Source organism: Tenrec ecaudatus, chromosome 2 (assembly GCF_050624435.1).
Source record: "Tenrec ecaudatus isolate mTenEca1 chromosome 2, mTenEca1.hap1, whole genome shotgun sequence".
Classification (NCBI taxonomy): Eukaryota; Metazoa; Chordata; class Mammalia; order Afrosoricida; family Tenrecidae; genus Tenrec; species Tenrec ecaudatus.
Window position 1 is genome coordinate 158,950,321 of NC_134531.1, and position 23,264 is coordinate 158,973,584.

Consider the following 23,264-nt stretch of genomic DNA (forward strand, 5'->3'; position numbering starts at 1 on the left):
CTGCATCATGGAGCTTCAAGAGGAGCCAGAGTGGGCTCTGGCTTGCGGAGGAGAACAGCTCCATCAGGTGGTCTTGGACGCAACCTCGACAGAAGCAGGTCTCTAGGCCTGCCTTCCATGGCCCAGCTGCGGGTTTCAAACTGCTGACCACTAGTTGTCAAGCACAAACCTTTCCCTCGCCCGTGCACCGCTCTGCAAGGCCACCCCCAGTGAAACCCTGAGGAACATGATGCGGCGGGCTGGCCATGAGTTGAATGCCACCGCTTTTCCCCGACTGGCGTGGCTGAGTCAAGGTAAGGCCTCTGAGGAGGTGACCTTTGAGTGAGATTTGAACCAAGAGGAGAAGCCAGCCAGGCGTCCATCAGGAGGGACAATTCTCCAAGCACCAAGTGTGCAGGCCACCAAGTGGGGAGACCTTGACAAAGTTGAGGGTTGGAAAGGCCCGTGTGGCTGGAGGGCTGCAGGGCCTGCGGAACTGGGCTGTATCAGGATGGCATTCACTGCAGAGGGAGGCCAGGAGGGTGTGGGCAGGGGAGGAGTCACGGATGGGTCTGTAAGTTTTTAAGGGACATAGGTGCGGGGAGGGAGGGTGAGAGAAAGAGGGAATGAAAGCGCCCGCTGGGCAGTGGGGACCAGGACTGGGAAAGGCTGGACTTCCAGCTCAGGTTTTATGGGGCGCCCTGGAGGCAGAGCCGGGCCTCGTGCAAAGTGGAAGCTGGAATAGGGCCCTGGAGGACAGTGGGTCAGCAGACCAGCTTGTTTGGGGGCTAGTGCCTTGGAGATGGCATTGGCGGCTTGTGTTTGCTGCTGGGCTGCCGCAGCCCGAGCTTGGGAGCTAGAGGTAGGTGTGTGCAGGGGTGTCAGGGTGGCAAGAGCACCTGTGAGTGCCAGTGTTACTGCGTTAGGAGAGCAGACGTAACTATCAGGAAGACCTTACAGGTGGCCGGCGGATGAAAAGACTACAGCTGGAACGTTGGAAGGGAAGAGGCAGGTAAGTGTGAGACCACCTGCTAGAGGAGTCGCAGGGAGACCTGAAAAACTTTTGAGCCCCGCTGGGGAAAGAGGCCACCCTCAGAAGAGACTTCTCGGACCCCAGGCCACTGCCATCCCCAGGAGCCCCCGAGGCCCAGGCTGTTTGCCTCCTCCACACTTCTCCTTCCTCTGCCCCACTGCAGCTGGCCTGAGTCAGCCCTAGCCCGCAGGGGATGTTGGGCAGCAGGATCAAAGGAGGAAGGGGCTTTTTGGCTGGAATCTCTGAGCTCACTGCTTTGGGGCTACCCAGCCCTCTTCCTCTGCTGGGCTGGATGCCCCACCCCAGGCTGGCCTGCACCACCACCAGGGAGGGCGACTGGGGCTCCTGCCCAGGCGGTGTCCCTCCCCAGAGGTCACGCCAGGCCCAGACTCCTAATCCTGGCAGTAGGGACCATCATGTGCTGTCAGCACTTCCCTGACACGCAATGTGCACGCAGCAGGCCTCACCCCCACCCCCCGACTGAGGTGGGAGGTGGCCATCGAAACCCCTCCCACCCCAGACCTGGGCTCGCTGCTTCTGGGTGGGTGGGAGTTAACTCATGAGGTGCTGCGGGGGAGCCCCTCCATCCATCCCCAGTGCTGTGGCCAGCCATCCTTCTCCCTTCTCCTCGCCCCACCCTGCGACCCCTCCCCTTCTCACTGCTGACCCCTGCCCTTTTCTCTTCCTCCTTTCTGCCTCCTCTTGTGGTCACCCCGGTGTCAGAGAGGCGCTGACTCAGGCCTGCATGTGGCAACCCTTCCACAGACAGTAGGGCAGGGACGAGGCTAGTCCCGCCCAGGCCTGGGCAGTGAGCCCCCAGTGAAAGGCCGAGTGGACAGGGCCAAGAGGAGGATTGGCTATCAGGCCCTGTGGCAGGGGAATGGCCATCTTGACCTCTCGGGCACCTCCCACCTCCTCTGGCCTGCAGGTGGCTCAAGAGTGGGAGACAGGGATGAGGACAGGGCTGGAAATGCATGCCCCCACCCCGTGGCCAAAGGGGGCTCGGGAACGTGGCCCTCTGCTGGAACCTGTGCTCTGTCCTGGGTGACATGGGCTGGATCCAGTTCCGTGTGAGGAAGAACTTCCTGGCAGTCAGAGGTGCTCGGAGAAGGAAGGGGCGGCTGGCCGCAGGGAGCCAGGGCCTCTGGAGGTGGGCAAGCACTTTGAGTGAGCGGTCAAGGAGCTGGCCGACCTCAGACATCCCTCTGGCCCCAGACCTAGGAGCAGACTGTGGTTCTGAAGCCCACTTCCCTCCGCAGCGAGACGTGCGGCCTCCGCTGTGAGCACCGCCCATGCCCGCAAGTTAGACTCCGCACGACAGATGGGGAACCAGATGCCAGCTCCCTCCATCCAGGCCTGCCTCTGAAGCTAGACCACCACTGCTAGTACGGCCTGCCCACAGGCACGACTGAAGGGCGCCGCACTGCCTGGCCTGCCCCCCCTCCCAATGGCTAGGTCTGGGCCTGCTGTGGCCGCAATACACTCTTGAAATGCCAGAGGCGGCTGAGAAGCTAGGGGTCCCCCGTTCCCATGGTACAGGTCGGGGGCCCGTGGCTGGTCATGGGCCCCTTGGCAAACCAGGGTTAGAGCAAGAAGTCTTGGCGTGAGGGCTCCTCTCTCGGACCTGGCCTGGAGATGCACACTGCCAGCCTGAACACAGAGAACCCAATCCCAAGCACCTGGCTCCAACTCCACTCCAAACCCTCTGCCCACAAGAAAGCTCTCACTTCGCCCTTGTTCACAGCCACTGTTGGTCCCGGACTTACAGGAGGGTGCCCACCCTCGGACTCCCACCCTTTTATCTCAGCTCCCAGGCACTAACTTTTCTGGGACTTCCTCTGCCGCTGCACACACCTGAGAGGCTGAACTCGCCCCGCGTCTCCCTTCCCTTCCCACCCCCACCCCCTTCGAGGCCATCCCACCAACGCCCCTCCACTACCCAGTACCCCTGTCCCACCGCCTCTAGCCGGGCCCTTCATAGCAGCTGGCCCCAGTGGGCCTCAGGTGCTGGGGGCGGGGGGAGTCCACCTGGGACTCAGTCTGCATGAACAGCAGCTCTCCCTCCTTTGGGCTGGCTCTCCCGCCTGGTTGAGCCTCAGGTTCCTGGCTGGGAGCATGGAAACTACTTTGGCCCATTGATTGGGGGTGGGGGTGGTGGGGTGGCACAAGATGCTTTAGAGGAGGCTGCTTCACATCACACAAGGCACTGCCATCAGTCCTCAGATGCACCTGTGCACCTCTGGGGGTCTCGGCGTCCTCCGTGAAGTGGAGCCAAGAGGCCTGTCCCCTCCCATGCTGGATGAGGCATTGAAGAGCCTGTCCCCTCCCATGCTGGCTGGGGCATTGAAGGAGACAGTGCAGGTGACAAGCTCGATAAACTAAGCACCCCAACTTACACTATCGCTCAGTGAGCCCACAAAGTGGCACCACAGTGCACTGCAGTCTACTCAGATCTTAGTGCTTTTAGATATTAAATAAATCTACCTTCTCCACTAGGCTGCTCACTGCTGGACATGAGACCTGGCCCAGCCCCGTGGACAGTCCGCTCTCCCACCCCTCTCTCCCTCATGCCATTCTCTCTGTGGCAGGCAGGGTTACTTGAGCGCGGGGTGGGGGTGAGGGATGCTCACTGGCATGGCTCTTTGGTGACTGTCTCCCACACGGGCAATCAGGCCCTCAGGGGCCCAGCACCACATTGGCCAAAGCTGGCTGACAGAGAGTGCATGCGGGTAGATCCGCACCGCGGTAGTGCCGTCCTGGATTTGACTGACAGCACCCCGCTGCCCGCCCTGCTCCCATGCCCGCTCACCTGCTTGTACATGTACAGAAGCAGCAGCAGCAGCAGCAACAGCAGGGCCATGACGCACAGGCAGGACACCAGCACCGGGGTGAACAGGGGCTCCTCTGGGAGGTGCTTGGAGGCATCTGGAAGGGATGGGCTGAGCAGTGAACAGGCAGGGGACCTAGGTGCTCCCTCCGCACCCTGACATCAGGCGCTGCCTGCAAGGCAGGAGCCAAGAACCCCTGCACCAAACCCACTGCCATCACGTCGATTCCAAGGCATGGCAGCCGTAGAGGGCACAGCAGACCTGCCCCGTGTCCATGACCGTGAACCTCCTCATGACGCAGAGCCTCATCTGTCTCCCGCACAATGGCTGGTGATTTCCAGCCCGTGGGTATCAGCCCAGTCTGTAGGCCACGATCCCACCCGGGCTCCCCCCAGTTGTGCTTACAGCTGAAGAAAGTCTGCTTCGTCCTGCAAGGTCCCCATGAGTCAGAAATGACACACGGTGCCCAGGTCAGGAGCTCAGGCTCTTCGGAGTGGGGCTGACTGCATCAGGGACTCCCGTACACCCGTTAGTGCTGATGTTAGATGGATCTTGGCCCAAAGCAGAGAATAACAGGCACTTGCTGCCCTCAGTATGAATTACAGCTCAGTATAAAGTCCAAAAGCCTCACTCCTGGCTCGCCACGTAACGTCACGATCAATGGGGAGAGGGTGGAAGTTGTCAAGGATCTCGTCTCGCTTGGGTCCACAATCAACAGTCACGGAAGCAGCAGCGGTCAAGAGCTCAAAAGACCCATCGCATTCAGTCAATCTGCTGCACAAGACTTCTTTAGAGAGTTGAAAAATAAGGATGTTACTTTTAGGACTAAGATGTGCCTGACCCGAGGCACGGTATGTTCAATAGCTTGACCATTGACCCAGGAAGACCGGAGAATCAATGCCTTTGAATCGTGGTGCTGGAGAAGACTCTTGAAATTGCTGTGGACGGCCAAAAGCACAACCAAGCCTTCCCCAGAAGAAGGATGGCCAGAGAGCTCTCAGAGGTCGGGACGCAGAGGCTTCATCTTATATACTTGGCACTGGTGGTCAGCAGAGAGCAGTCCCTGGGGCAGCGTGGCATCCTGGTAGAGAGGAGGGCCCTCTACGCGATGGGTGAGCACAGTGGCTGCCAGGTGGGCTCAGGCCCAAGGACAGTGGTGGGCTGGTGCAGAGCTGGGGTTTCACTCAGTGTGCACAGGGTCGTTATGGGTTGGAACCAACTCAATGGCACCTCACAACAACAACTATATATTGGAACCTAACCCCCATCCCCGAGGGTCTGATCCTCTCGAGGAATAGGCTTTTGTTTGTTTCGGGCTTTTTGGCCATTTCACTGGACAGTGACTGACCCAGACTCATTTTCTGAGGCTCCAGCTAACCATTAAGAAGCAAGCACAGAGGGGGCGAGGCATGGAGTCACCTAGGAACCGAGGAAGGCGGGGCCACAGAAATGGAAGTAGATCTCCCCACAGAGCCCCCAGAGAGAGAGTCTTCTAATCCAGTCGGGGGCCCTAAGTTCAGACTTGCAGGCTTCCAAACAGAAAGCAGTTGTCTGTTCTTGAGAACCAGGAGGAACTGGGGGAACCTGGACAGAAGGAATGGGCCATGGAGCCTGGGGTGCTCACCAATCCTCAAGCTCAGCTCATCAGCTCCTGAGTGAGAGGGAATCGATTTCCCTCCGAGGCTGTGAGTGGCCCAGGCTGGGCTGTTCGGGCAGCACTCAAAGGCCAGCGAGGCTACTTTAACCCAGCTCAAAGCAGGGAGGGCCCAAGGGCCACAGCCATGGGCGGGCAGGATGTAGCCCAAGGCCAGCAGCTAAGGTCTGAGCCTGGCTGAGACCTGGGACCCCCGTGTACCCTCTCTGGGCCCAGAGAGCCTCCCTGAGGTCTGGTTCAGTCCCACTCGGTGCTGAAGGCTGATTGTAAAAGGTCTGCGGAGGGCGCGGCCCTTCTCTGCAGCCATGGCCTCTCAGAACCAGAGCTAGCTAGCCTGCAGAGTCTCCGGGCAGATGCAGCCTGGGCATCAACCCTACCGCCTAGGCAGCAGTCTTATGTGCATGAGACTGGCTCAGGCGGGTGCAGGGCCCTCCAGGGCTGCCCTGGGTGGGAGGGGAGCCAGGTTTACCAGCTTGTTCCCTGGCCAGACTCCAAGCTTCGGGTGCATGGTGGCTGCCAAACACACTGTGGAAGGAATGACTGCGGACCCAGGCAGCCGGGCTAGGCTGTGCTTTCTTCAGGCTGCCTTTTCTGTTGTCCGTCTGTCCTCATCGCCACCACCACCCCTCCTGCCCCCAGCTGTTCATCCCAGAGCATGGGAGAGGCCGGGCTCAGCCTTGCAGGGATCTGCTCCCCCCATCCCTCCCCCGAGCATGAAGGCACATCCTAGGTCCCCTCTCTCCTAGCCTGGAGGGGGTGGGAGGAGAGACTCACCCACAGAGATGGGCCAGAAGACCTGGGAGGTGTTCCCTTCCCTGTTGTGGGCCCTGCACTTGTAGGTTACATTCTGTCCCAGGGCTCCGAGGGGCAGCAGGCTCCGGATTGCCACCTTGTGGAAAGGGTCCTGGCTGCGAACCTCAGGGTGTGTGTCTTCTAAGAGCAGCTCCTCGGGGCCGTCACATCTGGGGGGAGCAGAGCGGAGTGGCGGTGCAGCACTGAGGACAGGGCCCCCGGATGGGCTGTCCGGCCTCTCTGCACAGGCAAGCCCAAGTCCACTCACCTGTCAGCTTGGCCCTGGCACTGAAACCACGTCACATTGGGCTGCGGGTACCCAGTGGCATCACAGAGCAGGGCACCAGAGCCATTGATGTGGGTCCATGAGACCTTGATCTCTGGGGGGTCTGAGGAGGAATGGAGGTGCAGAGAGGGAGAGAGGGAGGAGTCAGACAGGAGGCCTAAGTCCCCTTTCCCCACCCCTCACCCCGACTGAGCTGGTTCATCTCAGGTCCCCAGCACCCCCTTCTCTGCTTAAGCCCATCTTGGCAAGCAGCCTTGGTGGGCCGTGCCCCCAACTCCACCCCATCACTCACATCGAAGAACGAGCTGGAAGGTCAGAGCTTCGCTGGCCACCCCACTTCTGGCCAGAAAGACATAGCGGCCGGCCTCGGAAGGCTTCAGGCGGGGCAGGGAGAGAGTGGAGGTGTACCTGGTGGGTTGGAGCAGGTGATCTGAGTGAGCCCCGGTCCCGGCCAGGCCCGCACGAGGACAGTGAGGCAGGGCTAATTATAAGAGTTTTGAGAGTTGGTTTTTTTTTTTAATAAAACATCAAGGGCACTAAAGCCGAGTACCTGGAGGCCCGGGGGAAACTGCTCACTCTATATTTTCTTCCTTGGTTTCTTATCTGTGACGTGGCTTTGTCCTGAACTTCAGCACAGGGCACCATTAGCAAAGGGCAGCCACGGAGTGTACCTACCTTGAACCACCCTCCTTTCACCAGAGCAGCAACCCTGCCCTCTGCCAGACGCTAACCCGCTCGAGGGGACTGTGAGGGAGACAAGAGGCAGGCTGGCTGGCTCTGGGCTACAAAGGCGGGGCTCCAGTCCCAGTGCTGCCATTTCTTAGCTATGTGAGCTTGGGCGAGTACTTCACCTCTCTGGTCTTTGACTTCCTCTTCTGTGGGTGCGACTGATAGGACCGGATCCCCAGAGTTGATCTGAGGATGACAGGAGTCTTGAGAGTGACTGGCATGGCTGGGCTCACGCACGGCACACACTAAAGTTAACGGGACCTGTTATTGCCCAAGAAGGAGCCTTGGCGAGGAGCTCAGCTGCTGCCACAAAGGTCAGCAGTTCAAAGCCCCCGGCCACCCCATGGGAGGAAGCATTGAAGCCGTGGAAAGCCTGGGGGCGTGCTCCCCCTCCCGGCAGGGTCTCTGACAGGACCACTTGCTTTTGACTAGGAAAGGCCCGGGGCAACATGACACAAGGTCTTCCTGGCTGATGGAAGTAGCAGGTCATTCTTACTTTATTATCTTCATATCATCTGCCTTATAACTTGTCCACCAAGAGGAGGTGTTATTTCGGTAATACACGGGTTTAAAGATCACTCCAGGCAAAACTTGTCCGTCAAGCCTTCTAGCAGCATCAGTCACAGCTGCCCAAGGTGGGAGGAAGCCAACTGCTCTCAAAGCACAGGATGTGATCTCTCCCAACCCCAAAGCCAGGGCCTTCGAATGTGGGGTTTCAGAGGCTCTCCGTGTGTATCAGAGCAGGCGGCCTCATCTTTCTCCCTCAGAGACAACGGGGGGTTTGAACCACGGACCTATCAGCCAGCAGCCCAATGCCTGACACAGTGCCACCAGGGCTCCTGAGTCTGTCCGTGCAGAAGGAATGTCGTACCGCCCCATGAGACAGCGGTCAGGGACCTCAGACACACCGGCCTCTTAATGGACCCACATGGGAGTCCGTTCAGGGGAAAGTCCAGCCGAGGGGCATCTCCAGGGACAGAAGCAGAGTGGTGGTGGGTGAGGCTTGGACGAGGGCGGAGCTAGGGGATAGAGGAAGACTGGCGAGAGAGCAAGGGACATGCTCTAGGACGGAGTAAATATGCTGAAACCACGGAATGCCAGCTTCACCCGGGCAGATGGGGTGGTGTGAGAACTGCATCGCAAAACAAAGTGGAAAAAAGGAACCTAAACCCAGTGCTGGTGGGCCAATTCTGACTCAGGGAGGCCCTGGGAGTCACACAGCAGTCACACCCACGGCTGTCCTTGGCAGCGATCTTTACAGACGAGGGTGGCCAGGCCTTTCTGACGTGGCATGCGCCGGTAAGGTGTGTGTGGGGGGGGGGGGCAGCCTGCAGCCATGACTAGCCAGACTTTGAGATCATTTCTTAAGATAATTCAACACAGATCCCATTGACCCCATCAACTTCACTGAAGGCCCCAGACCGTACATTCTGGGGCAGGGGTGGGGGTCTCTGTTTCCTTCGGCAGTGTCTTTGCTGCTATGAATCTCTGAAACTGGACCAGGCCCCAGTTCCCTCCCTGGGGACACAGGCTCCAGCCTCAGAAGAGCTGCTCGTGCCCACAGGAGGACAGAGACCCTGACCAGAAGGGACCAGGAGATGAAGACAAAGGCCAGGCAACAGCCTTGCTGCTCTGACAGTCAGTGAGGGAGAGTCCAGGGGCCGGTGGGCTTTGGGCTTCGGGGTCCAGAGAGCCCAGGGAGTGCTGTGGATGACTTCTTTCCAGTGGGAACCCAGCCCAAGAGAGAGACTGGGTGGAGAAGGCTCAGAGGCTGCCTTTAGACTCCCAAGGAAAGGTCCTACAAGGGACTGATGGTGTACCCACAAACATGGTGAGAGTTCCTGAAAGAAGCCCAGCCCCACAAGCAACACAGTATGAGAAGGATGAGGGGTGTCTGCGTGCTGGGCAGTGCGGCCCCCTGCCAGGAAAGAGTAGCTACAGCGGACAAGGAGCGGAATTTCTACAAGAAGGCTAAACCTGCCAAGGAGGCTGGGCTGAGTGGCTTGAATGCATGCAGCCAACTGCAGTTCTAGAGAACTCGCTGGCTGTCCAGAGATAAAGGCTTTTAGCTGGAAGGAGAAGGGAAGGGACCAGGGAGCCAGTTCTAAGCTTGTTTGCTTCCTTACGAAGACAGTGAAATCTTGAGGCTGGGCGTAATCCCCATCCTCAAAAAAGCGAGCGAGGGAGAAATGGATTCGGGATGTGGGTCCTCAGTGCGGGAGGGCACGGTGTGGTCTGCAGCTTGATCGAGTTGTTGCTGCTCAATCTCAGTCTAAGTGAACCCAATCAAGAAACGACGGTGCTCCCTCCTGCTGCGAGTGCTCCTCTTGAAGAGCCCTGGTGGCACAGTGGGTTAGACGGTGGCCTACTAACCGCAAGGCCCCGGTTCAAGGACACCAGCCACTCTTGGGGAGAAAGATGAGGCTGTCCGCTCTCTTAAAGACGTATAGCCTCGGAAACCCTACATCGAGTGGCCCTGAGTTGGACTCAATGGTGGCAGTGGGTTGTAATGGGTGTTCCCCTTCAGGAGGGCAATTCCTTATTTAGAATAAGACCACTTACAAAAGTTAGGTCACTTTGGGTGGTGGAGGTAAGTCCCCAAGAAAAGAACCCAGTCCATAAGGGGACAGGAAGAAGGGGGCTCTGGGGTGGGGAGTTGAGAGAAGTGGGGAGGGGGCCTGGGTCAGGCTGCACAGCCTGAGAGGAGTTTTGAGCCCCTGACACAGAAAGGCCAGGGAGGAATTCTCAGGGTGGGTTACAATCAGCAGCGAATTTTTCCATCTAAAGTGTCTGTTTTAATAACAACAACAACAAATCCACACCCCCACAGACCTATTGTAAAACAATAGTCTCAGGCGGTGATCATTACAATACATAATACAAGCAATAAATTTCCTCCGAAATCCGAGAAGCACCAAGCGTGACCATTTCCTAAAATATCTGCATTTCCGTGATGATGTGACGCTACCGCACTCTGTCCCTCCAAGCTGTGTGTGTGGCCGATGGCAAAAGCTGGACTCACTGCCAGCAAGTCCATGCCAACACCCGGCCCCCCTGTGGGGCAGGGAGAACTGACCTGGTGGGTTTCTGAGAACATAAGGTAGAAAGCCTCATCTGTCCCCTACAAAGCAGCTGGTGGTCTCAAACTGCTGACCTGGTGGTTAGCAGCCCAGCTCGTACTGATAACACCACCAGGGCTCCTGCCATTGCCCTCAGGAGTATGTAGATGAGTGGGAATCATGAGGTAGGGCTTGCTTTTCCCATCCAGGTTGGCCACAGGAGAAAAAGTAGGGCTCAGGGTTCCTGGGTGACCCTGAGAATGCACACCCCAAGCAATGGCAGGATTCTGAGGAGGGTACCGCCTTCCCAGGGGTGTGGGGCAGAATAGGAGCCAGCAGGATGGATGCTGAGGCGGTATATGGTCAGGGAGAGTGAGCCTCAGAGTGGGAAGTGGATGCCCAGAGTCACACAGTAAGATTGAAGCATGATGCCCTGAACCCCAGCTGGCTTGGGGCTGTGCAGATGGGAACTGACAGGATACCTGTAGTTGCCTTTGGAGATGTTGTAATCGAGCTTGCGCTGCTGGTTGAAGGGCCCCTGGTAGGTCCAGTTAAAGCCTCGCAATGCCGGGTAGGCCTCCACCTTGACTTTGAGGCTGAGCTTCTCACCCAGGCTGACCTCCTGGAGGAGCTTCTGCTCAGAGGTCAAGTTCAAATAGGCTCTCTCTGAAAAGAAGAGTGCAGGAGAGATGTGTCATGGGAAAGCAGCCCCTGTGGCCACTTGGCCATCCACCCATCACTCCATTTCTTCAGTTGGATGCTACCTGAACACCTACTATGGGCTCAGCACACAATCCCTACCCCCAAACACAGCTGTTCTCGGACAGCGAGAACCCTGTCCCCTTACCCTCTCTCGCTTTGAGCCTCTTGTTCCTACTTGTCTAACAAAGAGAGGGAATACATCTGTGATGTTTAACTTCTGAAAAACTTTTTGTTGGAAAAAGTGTTGTGGATTTTGACATGTCCTCAGGCATGCCTCCTCATTCTGGGAAGCCTTCGACCAATCAGAGCCCTCCGTCTCCTCTAGACCCAGGGCAAGGTCTAAGGGGCCACGAATCCAGTGTGACTCAATTGGCAGCATCTTGGGGGGGGGGGGCCGTGGGAGAAGAGAAGCCCTGGCTCCCCTGAGGTTTCCAGGTCCAGGGTGGGACGAGGAGAAGGACGAGGGATCTAGCTGCCGGCTTCAGAACGAGAAGAGAGAGGCTGAGCAGAGAGTTGGAGATCAGTGGATGCCTGCTTTCTTTTTGCTTTCAAACCTTTTGCTGCGGTTTGGGTGCCGGGGCACAGAGCACACGACTTTACCATTCCAGACTGTTCACGCCTTTGGTTTCCCGACCTGAGTGGACCCGCACCCCTGCACTGTCACAGCATTCTCCCCATTTCCTCTCGGGGCCCCAGCTCCACTCGCCTGCCTGCCCTCTAGACTTCGCTTGGGGCCAGTGATGCGCTTCCGGTGTCAGGTGGCTCACTGTTCTGTGGAGCATGCTCCACGTTCCTCCCACGTGTTGCTCTTCACCTTATAGGTTCGTCTATCGTGTGGATGAAAGGTGAACTCCGAGTGCGGGTCCCCTTCTAGATCGAAAGGGTGTCTATGGGCCAAGCCAAGCGACCCACTGCATGGGCTAAATCTGCTCCACGCAATCTCTTGAAAGTGTTGAAAAGCAAAGATGTTACTTTGAGGACTAAGGTGAGCCTGACCCAAGCCAGGTATTTTCAACCACCTCTTATGAAAGTTGGACACTGACTAAGGAAGACAAAAGAAGAATCGATGCGTTCCAATTATGGTGCTGGAGAAGAATATTAAACGTATCGTGGACTGCCAGAGGGACAAACACATCCATCTGGAAAGAAATACAGCCAGGATGCTCCTTAGGAACAAGGATAGCAAGACTTTTTCTCCTGTGTTTTGGGCATGTTGTCAGGAGAGACAGTCCCTGGAGAAGGACATCATGCTCGGTAAAGTGGAGGGGCAGCGAACAGAGGAAGGCCCTCAGCGAGAGGACTACATCAATGGACTCAAACGCAAGGTGCACGGTGATGCTGGCCAAAGACCGGGCAGTGTTTCACTCTGTCTGTCTGAGTCAGAACGGACTCAGTGGCACTACAGTAGCATGGGGTTCCTCCAGTCTCGATCAGTAGGTCTGGGCTTTCTCAGGATTCTTAATTTTCTACCAGTCTGTTTAGGAACTTCGACTGTAGTCCTGCTCAGCGCCGTGAGTAGCAGTGGCCAGGCACCATCTAGTTCTTCTGGGCTCAGAACATTGGAGGCCCTGATGGAGCTGTGAGGAAGTCTAGAGTCAACTTTCCCTGAAGCAGGTGCTTGCTATGTGGCCATCAAAGTTGCCCTTGGATTAGGCCAGTTTGAGTTGATTTCTGTCACCTGCACCTGAAAGAGTCCTGAGTTCGTTTCTTCTAATGAGAAAGTAAAGGAATTAAAATCAAGCTTGTTTAGTTATGTTTGAGGCAGGAGAGATGGGGCAAGAACCACCCTCTCCCCCATTCACTCAACCTTTTCATTTCTCTCATGGAAACTGCTGGGAGGTGTCTTCAAAGCCCAGGGCTTTGTAAGGCTCTGGACCATATGATCCCAACGCTCTCCTCTCCTTTATCCTGAGTCTAAATGTACTCTTTCCCTTGTCACGTGGCGGCTGAAAGCCTTTCCTGGTTCCCCAACCCCTTCGCTTCTCATGTTGACTTTAAGATTCTTCTCCCTCAGGGTTCACCCTATCCAGCCAGCCACACTACGCACACTCACACACACAAACTCACGCGCACACACTCACGGTCACTAAATGCGCCGTTCATTGCTGTCCCCGGAGGCCCCTTAAACACAGCATGCTCGTCCTAACCCTGACGGTTCTGATCCAGTCAATTCCTCCCCCAGCAGCCCCCTCCTCTTCCTCTCGTCCATTTACATCTCCCCTTTCCTTCAAGACCCCCTCCACTCCCGGAGTCTCCACGAACCACTGCAGGCCACAGGAGGCTTCTTCCTCGGGGCTCCTGTTGCACGTTCTTCAGGGACCACACCTGTACTGCTTCGTTCATCGCTTGAGTCCTTCCTTTAGGTCCCAGTCTTCTCGATCCAACGAGTCTGTGAGTGTTTATGTCAAGGTCTTTGCTCTCTCTCTTAACCATCCGTCCATCCTTTGGAATTGCAGACTCTAACCACTTCCACTCACTTCCATGAAGTCCCTCGGGGAGAGACACCCTCACCCCCAGCGTGGACGGCTTCAGCAGCCCCTAACTCATCGGCCTGCTTCTGCCTTTGCTTCCCAACAGCCTGTTCTCAGCACACAGTGTATTATGTAGCAAGTCACATCACACCGCCCTCTGCTCAAGACCTTCCTGTGGCTCCCACCTTCCCCAAGAGGAAAAGCCATTCCACGCCAGCGTGCTGGCCAACTTGTCCCTTGAGCCCAGCAAGACTTTGCCGTTTCCTCTGCCTGGAGTGCTCTCCCCCAGACTGCCTACATGCTCGGCTCCTGTACCACCTCCGAGTCTTCCTGCCAAGGTCAGCTTCGCAGGGAGCTCCGCCACTGTAGACAGCACGCTCTCCATGATTCACTGTTTGTTTGCCTACACCTCCCGGGCAAAAGGCAAGCTACGAGGGACCCATCCTGCTGGAAAGCTGGACAAAATCCAGCACCGCCTGGGGGGACTCTGCGAGAGGCATGCTGGTGCCCCAGTCGGGCCACAAGGGGTCTAATGGGGGAGGTCTTACTGGGGTCTCCTCCTTTGCTTCCAGCTCCCTCCTCCCCAAACCTTTCATGTACCCCCCACCTTAAGATCTATACACACACACACACCCCACACACACCCGGGCCTGCTGCTTACCTACCACCCGCAGGACCATGGAGGTGGAGCGGCGGCCCTGGGCATTGGTGGCCACACAGGAGTAGTTGCCGGCATCTTCGAAGCCCACTACACCGAGGCGGTAAGTCAGGACTTTCTGGTATTGGTAATTGTGGAAGTCAGTTTCTGATAGAGCTGACACCTGCAACCAAAAGGAATGAAGGCGGTTTACGGAAGATTGCTTGGGGATCAGAAAGACTGGGGTTCAAATCCTCAGCCTTCCTGGATGATTGCCTGGACAAGGGGCCTGGACTTTGGGCCTCAGTTTCCTCATCTATAAAATGGGGGTAATATTAGTCCTAGGGTTGGGATGAAGATTAAATGAGCTATTACATGCAAATGGCTAGGGCTGTGTCTGGTGTCCGGTAGGCATTGGGGTGGGGGTGGGGCAGCATTCTTAGTAGCAGCCTATCCCTCTTCAGGATGCGCTTTCTCTCCCAGAGCTTCCTGGGAAACCTCTGATCTCCTCGGTGCGATGGCTCTCCTAGCCATGGCCTTGGTAACCCTCACCGAGCGATCTGCTCGCCCAGAGTCAGAGTGGGTCTGTGGAAACAGCGCCTGGAGCGCTAATGGGGGGTGGGCCGTGGTGGCGCCCTACTAGGTTTAAAATGAACCCTCTCAGAAGCAGGAATAGGACTCTCACTGCAATCAAGAAAGGCCGGGGGGGAAGGGGGGCGGCAGGACCTGTGGACCCTGAGACTCCTGTGTGTTGAGCCTCCTCAATGCAGGAGACCGAGGAGGATCCTGGACACCAACTGAGGGGCAGAAGGGGAGGAGCCGCAAGACAGAGCAGGGTGCTTCCCACAGAGCCAGAAGAGCTGAGTGCCCTTGAGCAGGAGGCTCCTTTGGGAGTGGAGTGTCTCCTGGCGCTGAACTGGGGAGTGTGTTTGCCAACCCCAGGAGCTAGAGCTGAGGGCTCTGGGGCTGGGGCTTGTTGAAGGAGGGGCGGAGGCGCCTTCAGTCCTTCATCATCAGCCCCGAAGGAGCTTTGTGAGATTGCCTGGGTGGGACAGATGCCAAGGGCCAGGTAGTGAGAGGCCCAGGAGCCGAGAGAGGAGTGCCTGTGGCCATGGCTAAGAAGAGGTGCTCCGGACCAAAGAACTGTATCGTGAGCATTTCTGATCCTGAATCGTAAGCTGGGCACCTCCCTGATAAGTCCCGTCTTCAGGAGTTCTATGGGATCGCTGCCATGAATGATCAAACCAGCACCGAAGTAGAGAGGGCCGTAGGAGGGACATTTGATGTCAGAGTGGATAAAGAAGGCTGCCGGGTGGAAACATGTCTGATTTCTACCTCATAGGAGCTGACCCTCTGCTGGTGTTGAGTTTGATTCTCCCTAACTGACTCCCCGTGTGAAGCCAGAGGACAGACAGATGATGCTGCCTTCCTGCCATTTTGACAGCTCCAAAGGCAACCCAGGAGTCTGCTTGGTAACATTGGTTCCAAGTCGGGACAAAGGTCCTGAGTTACAGGGCTGAAGTATCAACCTCGAACCCCCGCAAGATTGAGCCCCTGAGCCCAAGGTCAGCTAGAGGCTGTCAGTGGGATCTTGTGTGACCCTTCACCCCTTGCTGGGCCTCCCTCCCCTCCTGGGCTGGGGCTGGTGGGGGGAGGCCTCCTGCTATCTCCCCTGGACTGACCTTGTTGTCTCTGTGTAGGAGGGAGACTTCAAAGTCCGGGTCCTGGCTTTTAGCGGAGCACATGATCTCAGCAGCTTCCCCTCGAATCCGCACCAGCTCGGCAGGTTCCAGCACCAAGGCAGGGGGCCCTGAAACTGAGGCCGGAGGAGGGACTGATGAGCCATCTGCTGCCCCTGTGAGCCAGCCAGCTGTCCCACCCCAAGTCCTGGGAGTCAACTTTGACCCTCGATTTCTCCCAGACAAGTCCTGCTGCGTCCACCTCCACACCGCCACCTGCCCACAAGCCAGGCTCCACCCCACTCTGCTGTGGACTCCAACTCCAGCCAGCTGGAGACTGGCCTCCCAGCCTTCCCAGGTGAGTCTCCTCAGTGCCCGTAACCATGTGACTCGGTCATGCCATTTCCTGTGGAAATAGTCCATTGTCTCCCAGCACTCTCAGACTAAAACCCCAGTCCGTTCGAAGCCCCAGACTCTGTTACTGGCCACCTAGCAGCTGCTGCCTTCTGATCCCTGCCATACCACCACACAGGCCTTCTGTGTCACCACAGGGCCTTTGTACTTGCCGCCCCCTCCTAGGACACTTTCCTCCCACATCCTGGGTCTTTTTTCACCGCAACGATTCCTCAGAGGGGCCTTCTGTGACCAGCTTCCATGAATGGTGACACCAACCCCTGCCCCATCCCCAGCTTTTGCGGATTGTTTCCTTGTGTGTCACGGTTTGTCATTGTTTTCTTCCACTCTGTCTCCCCCACTGAATGTCAAGTCCGTGGACGCAATATCCCCAGAAGCTAACACAATGCCTGATACATAAGACCCCACCGCAACCCCCTGCCACGGAGTGGATTCTGACTCACTGCCACCCTAGAAAACACAGTGGACCGTTCCCGGGACGCAGCCCTTCCTCTTTCTCCTGCGGAGCAGCTGGTGGGTTTGAACCTTGACCTTACAGTTAATGACTCTGTGCTTAACCCCCTATGCCAATAAGGCTCCTTGCCCCCGCCCACACACACAGAGGGCGGGAGAGAGTGGGGGGAGAGAAACAACCCTCTAGGACAGGACAGAACTGCCTCTGGGTTTTCGAGGCTGTAACTCTTTACGGGAATAGAAAGTCTCATCTTTTTTCTGCGGAGCAGCTGCTGGTTTTGAACTGCTGATCTTGCAACTAGCAGCCCAGTGTATAACCCCCCACACCCCAAGCTCCTTCTGCTACCCAGTAAGTGCTACAGTAACCATCGTGACTGGCTGCAGCTGAAGGGGCTCGGTCACCCAATGTCTCCTGCACCACGGAAGCAGGGCCGGGACAGCCCAGCCAGCCCAGGCCTCTGCAGGACAGAGGTGTCCGAGAAGGGCCCGAATGGCCTCCTGTGCCCACACCCCTAGGGCTTTTGACCCTCTGGGCAGACCCAGCTGCTCTACTCCAACCTGGTCCTCCTTCCGGCTCCTGATTCCCGTCTAAAGCCCAGGTCCCAGCCTGAGGCTCTGCTAGCTCTTATCAGTTCTTTTTTAGAAGTGAAGATTCTAGAAACTAAGATTCTGTGGACAGCCTGGGTGGTAGTGGTGGTTGGTGGTGGTGGTGGTGTGTGTGTGGGGGGGTGGTGGTGGTGGTGTGTGTGTGATGGTGGAGGTGGTGGTGGTGTGTGTGATGATGGAGGAGGTGGTGGTGGTGGTGGTGGTGGTGGTGGTGGGGTGGTGTGTGTGTAAGAGAACGACTCCTTCCCCCCCTCCCCCCCTCCCCCACACATTGAAAGCTGCCATATGTTCAGCCCACTCCTGCCTCTCGTACCCAGGGGCCAGGGCAGGCTGACAACACGCGAGTGACCTCCAGGCTTGCTGTCCCCTCCCTAGGCAGGAGCAGGTTTTGGCGGCTCACCTCCTTTTTACCATTCCCACCTCCGTGCAAATCAATCTAAGGCCCGCCTCTCCGCCCCGCGCACGCGCGCACGCGCTCTCCATGCGCCTCCTTTGCTTTCTCCTTCCGTTGCACTACGTGACGTGCTCTTCACTTGTGGGTGTTGTCTCCCACGTCTCCACCCCCGTGTCCACCCTACCCGAGCAGGTGTCCCAGAGATGTCTGCGGGGAGGAAGGGCTGAAAAAAACGACACCCCACGACCTGCGCCCCCTGGCCCCGCGTACCTCTCTGCACCGTGAGCTGGATGCTAGGGGACAGCTTGTTCTCGCCGCCCATCTGGGCGCTGCAGTGGTAGACCGAGCTGTCAAGGTACTTGACCTTGTGAATGGTGATGCCTCGCCAGAGAGAGAAAGAGTGTTGGGTGCCCTTCCGGACACGGCGGTTCCGATCCCGCATCAGGGAGACGCCAGACTCCAGCTTGGGGTCGGTGAGCAGGCAGGGCAGCAGCGCGTCCTCACCCTCAAACACAGTCACCTCCTGCGTCAGGATTCTCCAGGCGCGCAAAGGGTCTGAGGCAGAGGGGTACAGAGTTACTCTGCCCCCTCCCCACCAGGCCGGCTCAGCAGTGTCAGCAGACACTCAGAGCTAGGTCTCCATCCGGGTCCGGTGTCACATGCACCAAGGCCCTAATCCCAGCCCCACAACTTGATGCTGTGTGACTTTGGGCCAGTGACTCAACCCCCCTGAGCCTCTGTAATGGGTATCCTCCTAGGACCCGCCCCCCCCGCCCTGGGGTGTTGTGGGGAAGACATTCAGTGAGAGGTGCCCCCGCAGGTCCTTGGTCATGAGAGGCACTCAGCAAGCACAGGGGACTGGCATCCCCTGATCGGTCATTCCCACCTTCCCTCCCGCCCACCGCCCCTGCCTGGGCCTGGATGGGTCTGGTCAGAACAGGTCATTTGGTCGTTGGGTGACACCCTCACCTCTCACAAAGAGGTGGATGGCGGCTTCGCCCCCTGAGGGGTCTCCAGGCGCAGTGCAGCGGTAGGTCTCCGTGTGAATAAAGGTGGCATTGGTCGTGGTCAGAGTGCTGACGGAAGCTTCTGTTTCCAGGGACCAGCCTGGGGACGTGGGGATGTCCCACTCCACGCCGCCATTGCCAGAGCATCGAAGGGTCACTTTTGTGCCTTGTGCCACAACCAGCTCGGAGCCTTGGGGCTCTATAATCGGGACCCCTTGACCTAGGGGAGACAGAATTGCAGAGAAAATAAGGCCCGGGTGTTTCCAGGTGTTCCCTGCCTCTGAGATGGTGACACCCTAGCAGGGCCACGGTGAGTGTGGGCTGGGCCAAACCTCTGCTCGGGGCTCACATTAAACAAGACTGCCTGCCTCTGGTCATTAGCTAACCCCCAAGTCTCCAGCCTGCTTGGGTGAGCTGATGTTTCTGACATCCATCAGGCCCCTCTTCAGAAAAGCAGATAGCGGGAGATCTTTGAGGAGCCCTGGTAGCGTAGTGGCTACTTATAGGACAACTCTCTGCAGTGTTAGCAGTTCAAAACCACCAACTGCTCCCTGGGGGATATAGGAGGCTATTAGCTCACATACAATTTACAGTCTCAGAAACCCACAGAAGAGGTTCTACTATGTCCAAAAGGGTCGCTACAAATCAGATGCCGGAACTGACTCAATAGCAGTGAGTCTGCGTGTTGTGGTTTGGGGGGGGCCGGGGGATGACAGCACTCTTCTCCCCCGCCCCATGCTACTCTTCCCCTGGAGCTCCGTCTGCCTCCTCCTGAGCTGCAGCTGGCTCTTACTTCTCTCCAAGAGGAGAGCTGCAGCCTTGGCCAGACTGGGGCCTTCCGTATCCCAGACAGAGCAGTGGGGGAGCCAGTGGACCATAGCTACCTCCTCTGGCTGCACTCAGATAGAGGGGAGGCCAGGGGCAGAGGCTCCGAGTCCAGCAGCATGGGACGGTTTGGAGAGTTGTCCCTTTTGCCCCCTCCCATCTGTGGACCGATGTCTGGCCTGAAGCACTGTATCATGCTTCCAGTTAAGCTGCCTGGATTTCAATCCCAGGCCTCCACTAGCACCTGTGAGCATTGAACCCATTATCTGAGCGCCTCACTTTCCGAATCAGAAGCTGGGGCAGTAATTGTACTCATCCGTTGGGAGGCAGGGAAAGCTTTAGGAATCACATGCCACCCAGGAAGAACCCACCACCCGGGCCAGCAGGTTTGTCATCCGCTGTACCCAGCAGCCCTGCTGTGTGCCGGAAAGCCTATCTCTTTTAAGGAAAAGTTTCTTGAAGGAGAAAAGAGAACTTAAAACCCACACCAGCCCTCCGGGAAGAAGGCTCGTTGCCTCCTCAGTGTCAGCGTTTTTCCAGCCCCTAAAATAGGGCCAAAGGAGGGAAGTGAGAGCCTCGTCAAGGCCCTGGAGGCGCTGCCAGGTGCCCCCCCGCCTCACCCCTGTCCCCTGGCCTGCGAGAGAGGAAACACATTGCTGGCGCCCTGGCCTAGCCCCCGATTTCCGCTCAGCCCACAACGCTTCTCCCAGGGAAGTTCTTACTTCTGCTTCCCAGTACTGTCTGTCACCTCCCCAGGAGAGAGTTGAGGATGTGGGTAGCGTCCTGCTGGCTGGACACTGGAACCCCCTGGGCTAAGCTGAGAAGCCTGGTTCAGCCACAGACTTCCTGGTGTCAACTCCCTACATTCCTGTCCCTTCTGTCCAGGGCTGGAACCCAGCAACACTCCCGTGTGAGCCTCTGCGCCCCGGGAAGGTCAGGAGGTCTCCCGTGTCCATGCTGCACAACTCCTTGATTGGGTGTCCATCCCTGTATAGATGCCAGATTTGGAAAGACCCCCTCTATAAAATAGTTCCCGGAGGGCTTCATGTATGTTCGTTCGCATTTCGAATCCACGAGAGATGTATCATTTCTCTCTGATCAGCGAAAGAGACAAAGTGAACCCCCAAATGCCATCAAAGCCGACAACCTCTGCAGGTCTACAGGTGGCCCTCATGTGTGGTGTGACCACCAGTGGAGGGGACAAATGTCCTTCTGGCAGATAGAGCAGCCATTGGCCATTTCTGCCAGAGCAGCCAGGACACCACCGCATCCCTGCCCCCCAACCCCGGTGGGGGAATTTTCATGTGAATGCGCCCGCTTCAGTATGGAACTTGCTTCTCCCTTTTAGTGGTAGCTGCTCCCCGATGAAGCTCCCTGGTGCCCAGGCTCCTGCTTTGCTCAAAAAGAACGAGTTGAGTTCCCATATCTGATAGCAGCTGCCACTGAGCCCACGCTGACTCTTGGAGCCCCTCCCTGTGTGTGTCACAGTAGAACTGAGCCCACTAGGGTTTTCGATGGCTGCTTTTTCACAGACAGATACTCAGGCCTTTCCTCTGACGTCCGGAGTAGAATAAGGAGCCCTGGTGGCGTAGTGGTTATGTACTGTGCTGCAATCCACTTGGTCACCGGTTTGAAACCAGCAGCAGGTCCTCGGGAGAAAGACTGGACTTTCTGCGCCCGTCAACAGTTACAGGCTCAGAAACCCCATGAGTCAGCCCGTTTGGCACTTCGGCAGAATAGAATCACCAGCCTTTGGTGAGCAGCAGAGCCTGGGAACCGTCTATACCACCAGGTCTCCCACCCCTGAAAAAGCCTGAGGGGATGCAAAGTGCCCACCCCCACAAGTCAATGGCTCAAGGCTGTGGACTCCTGTGTCCATCCACATTTCTAAGATCGCTTCAAATCAGGACTCTGATCCCCCAAAAGCTTCAACCTTTTAAGGTCACAGCCTGTGACCTGTGATTCCGTGCTGTGTTCAGTGTCTGCACCGACGGTACAGGCAGCTTCCCCTCCTGTCCCTCTAGCTCCTGCCTGGCCATGCTGGAAGTGTGGTCAGAGGGCCACCTGCTCTATCGGCTTCTATCCTACTATCCTGGCCATCACACAGGACAGAGTAACACCCTGCTGGCACACTGGCAGGAATAGAAAGTCTGCTCAGATCTCCGGGGAGTGGGGCCAGGCGGGGGCTTGGTGAACAGTAGCCCCGACCCCCTTTGCACCTGTCTGCCTTCAGTTCTCAGCTATCAAATTTCATCCCCAACTGGCCTGATCAGACCCCTTCATCATCAGCTCCCAGAATGAGCCCCCACTTCTCCCAGCACACACACAGTCCCCCAAGACCTGGGACTCAGCCTCTCCTCAACCCCAGCATCACACCCCAGTGCGCAGGAGAAGTGAGCCTCTCCCCAAGGCTGTCGGAGCACCTGGACGCGCGCTTCACCACTGGCCTAGCTTACAGCCCCCGTCTCTTCTGTGTCTTGAAGCTGGGTGCCGGACGGCCCCCATTATCTCGCTGTCGGCAGGTCGTCGTGGATAAGGGCAGAACAAGACAGCACAGCACACTCCAGGATTACCATTGGGGTGAGGAGAATGTTCTCTGTCTTAGTTGGAATGCTGGCTGCACAAGGTATACATCTGTTCAAACGTATACTTAAGAACCTGTGTTTTCTGTTGTATGTAAACCATACGTCAATAACAAAGAACAGACACTCCAGCCCAGTGGGATCCATGGGGTCAGAAGCAGACCCTTAAGGTGCCACCTCCTGAAAATCCTGCAGCCCTGGCGTGCCCGGTGACCAGAGCTATCTGCAGTCTCACTGTCAAGGAGTGGCCTGGAACTTTGGCCATCACCCCCAATCTCCATCACCCCCCCCCAATACGCAAAACCCTCCACTGTGGTTGAGCTGATTCTAGTTCCTAGAGATTCTATAGGGTAGCATAGCAGTGCTCCCTCGGGTCTCTGAGGTTGTAAATCTCTGGGGGAGCAGACAGTCTCATCTTTCTCCCACAGAGCAACTGGAGGGTTAGAACCACCCACCTTATGGGCCGGGGAAGTTCTACTGCACCCATCATCCACTGCCTCTCCAAAGCAGACACCCTCAGACCTGTAGTCCCATGTTGGAGAGATGGCGGCACAGTGCATGGGCACTCAGAGACAGGGGTTCACAGAGCCTGTCTGAGGTCTTCTTCAGTCGCGTCCCCTCCCCAAACCCTCCCCTCCTGGGCCTGTTCTTACCATGCCAAGCTGTCGCCACCAGCAGGACCAGCCGAGCCCAAGGGCCCATGGTCATGGTGTGGAAGAGGCCAGGCTGATGCAGGACTGAAGAAGGAGCAGGGTTCTGGCTCCCAGTTACTAGCTTCAAGGGAGTCAGGATCACTGGCCCGTGTTCCTCTTCAGGACTCTGGCTGCCGTCTCCCTCCTCTTCTTCCTCCTCTTTGGGCTGGTCTCCTGCTTCCTCTTTTTTTTTTTCTTTTGCTAGGCAAGGCAACCACAGTGTTTGGAAATCTTAGGTCTTTAGAAGAAAACAAAGCCATGACCTACAGGGAGTGAGGTTGGAGCTTGGGGTGGGGTTGGCCTGATTCTTTGGGGATACAGCTAAGTTTAGGGCCACCTTCTGAAGTTACATCTGCGGGACTGTGGGATAACATAGGGCACCTCCAGAAGGGCCAGGGGCTCTGGGTGAACCAAAATGGACACCAGGCTGACTTGAGGAAGT

At 57.2% G+C, this 23,264-nt stretch overlaps 1 protein-coding gene across 1 annotated transcript in view; it reads right to left on the reverse strand.

The window, feature by feature from the left end:
- CSF1R (colony stimulating factor 1 receptor) overlaps nucleotides 1-22,832 on the reverse strand; it is a 30,901-nt gene extending 8,069 nt beyond the window's left edge. Inside the window, exons 1-10 of the mRNA XM_075543158.1 lie at nucleotides 22,784-22,832; nucleotides 18,686-18,943; nucleotides 17,987-18,271; nucleotides 15,853-16,004; nucleotides 14,195-14,354; nucleotides 10,843-11,026; nucleotides 6,865-6,980; nucleotides 6,555-6,675; nucleotides 6,269-6,456; nucleotides 3,822-3,937 (exon numbers count right to left, since the gene is read on the reverse strand). Coding sequence (XP_075399273.1) covers nucleotides 3,822-3,937; nucleotides 6,269-6,456; nucleotides 6,555-6,675; nucleotides 6,865-6,980; nucleotides 10,843-11,026; nucleotides 14,195-14,354; nucleotides 15,853-16,004; nucleotides 17,987-18,271; nucleotides 18,686-18,943; nucleotides 22,784-22,832 — 1,629 coding nt within the window. The remainder of the gene's footprint in view (nucleotides 1-3,821; nucleotides 3,938-6,268; nucleotides 6,457-6,554; nucleotides 6,676-6,864; nucleotides 6,981-10,842; nucleotides 11,027-14,194; nucleotides 14,355-15,852; nucleotides 16,005-17,986; nucleotides 18,272-18,685; nucleotides 18,944-22,783) is intronic.
- Nucleotides 22,833-23,264: the final 432 nt, after the last annotated feature.